The sequence below is a fragment of the Frankliniella occidentalis genome, unplaced genomic scaffold (assembly GCF_000697945.3).
Source record: "Frankliniella occidentalis isolate FOCC.00 unplaced genomic scaffold, Focc_3.1 Scaffold50, whole genome shotgun sequence".
Taxonomy (NCBI): domain Eukaryota; kingdom Metazoa; phylum Arthropoda; class Insecta; order Thysanoptera; family Thripidae; genus Frankliniella; species Frankliniella occidentalis.
The window spans coordinates 683012-684245 of NW_026267180.1; the positions used below are offsets into that span (position 1 = coordinate 683012).

The 1234-nt window shown below is 64.4% G+C and overlaps 1 protein-coding gene across 1 annotated transcript in view; it reads left to right on the forward strand.

Moving 5' to 3' along the window:
• LOC113205158 (uncharacterized) overlaps positions 1–1046 on the forward strand; it is a gene marked incomplete at its 3' end in the record, with an annotated part of 21520 nt that extends 20474 nt beyond the window's left edge. The window contains 1 exon segment of the mRNA XM_052267379.1: positions 920–1046. Coding sequence (XP_052123339.1) covers positions 920–1046 — 127 coding nt within the window.
• Between the last annotated feature and the right edge of the window lie 188 nt (positions 1047–1234).

The window sequence follows — 1234 nt, forward strand, 5'->3', positions numbered from 1 at the left end:
GGGGGGGGGGAGGGGGTGGTCCCCTCCGGTCGTAAATCCCCGGCGGTTGATATGCCCTGAGTGCAACTACTCGTCATGGGGACGTTTCCCTCACACAGCAACAGCATCTGCCCCCCGTCTAGCCGTAGGAAAGGGAGGATTTGGGGAGGGGGAGGGGGTGCTAAACGTAGGCTCGACAGCAGACTAAACGACAAGGGGCCTTCGGACGTGCCGTTTCTGTTTAGTTTCTCGCTCCAGTAGCGATGCGTGTCGTCGTTGGCAAAGCACCCGCCTCCCCTCTTTTCGGCCCCTGTCCCAGCCGGGGTGGGGTGCTGCCCCAGCCTCGTGAGAAAAAGAGGGGGGGGGGCAGGAAGCCAACACCGGCGGCGTGATTTGTCGGGTGGAGCTGAACAGGAGATCAAAAAGGAGTCCAAATTGCATTCCACTACCGAGGCTGGGCCGCCCGCGCGGGGCGGTCTGAATTCCTAGACACCCTAGCGCGGCCTAGAGCGCGTAGATGTGGCGATGTGGCGCTAGATGCGACCGGGCCGGCGGCCCCTGTCGCAGCCTCCCTCACCCACCTGGGCCCTGGCTGCTGCCACGCCCCGCCACGCCCCGCCACGCCCCGCCACGCCCCGCCACGCCCCGTCGGGGGCTCCCTCCTGGCTCCACGCGATTCGGTCAGCGACAGCGCCACGGGGGCAGCGCCAGCGTAGCGCGCACAGAGTGCCACAGAGCCCCATTGTGTGGGAACCACGACCGAAACGGAGGCGGAACCAGACGGGGCCAGGCCGGGGGATGCTTGTGTATTATTTTGAAGCAGCTTGCTGGCGGGTGGGTTCGAACGCGTACCCACCTCCAGACGCGGTGCTAGTCAAAGATCAGTCTCATTATGGGATCTTCCGGGTTCGTTTACTAAATGGACGTCTCCCGCTCGCAGGTGCAAGGGCGTCGACGACATGGACGAGGATGACGACGTGGACGAGGACGAGGACAGCGGATCCTCCGAGTCGGAGAGCGAGCAGCACGTGCCCCACATCCTGGCGCCGCTCAGCCCGGGCTCCCTGGTGAGTAGCGTCGTCTGCCCGCGCACCTGAATGTGCACCATGGTGCTGTGCACCAAGGTGCTTGTGCACCAAGGTGCTGTGCACCAAGGTGCTTGTGCACCAAGGTGCTGTGCACCAAGGTGCTGTGCACCAAGGTGCTGTGCACCAAGGTGCTGTGCACCAAGGTGCTGTGCACCAAGGTGCTGTGC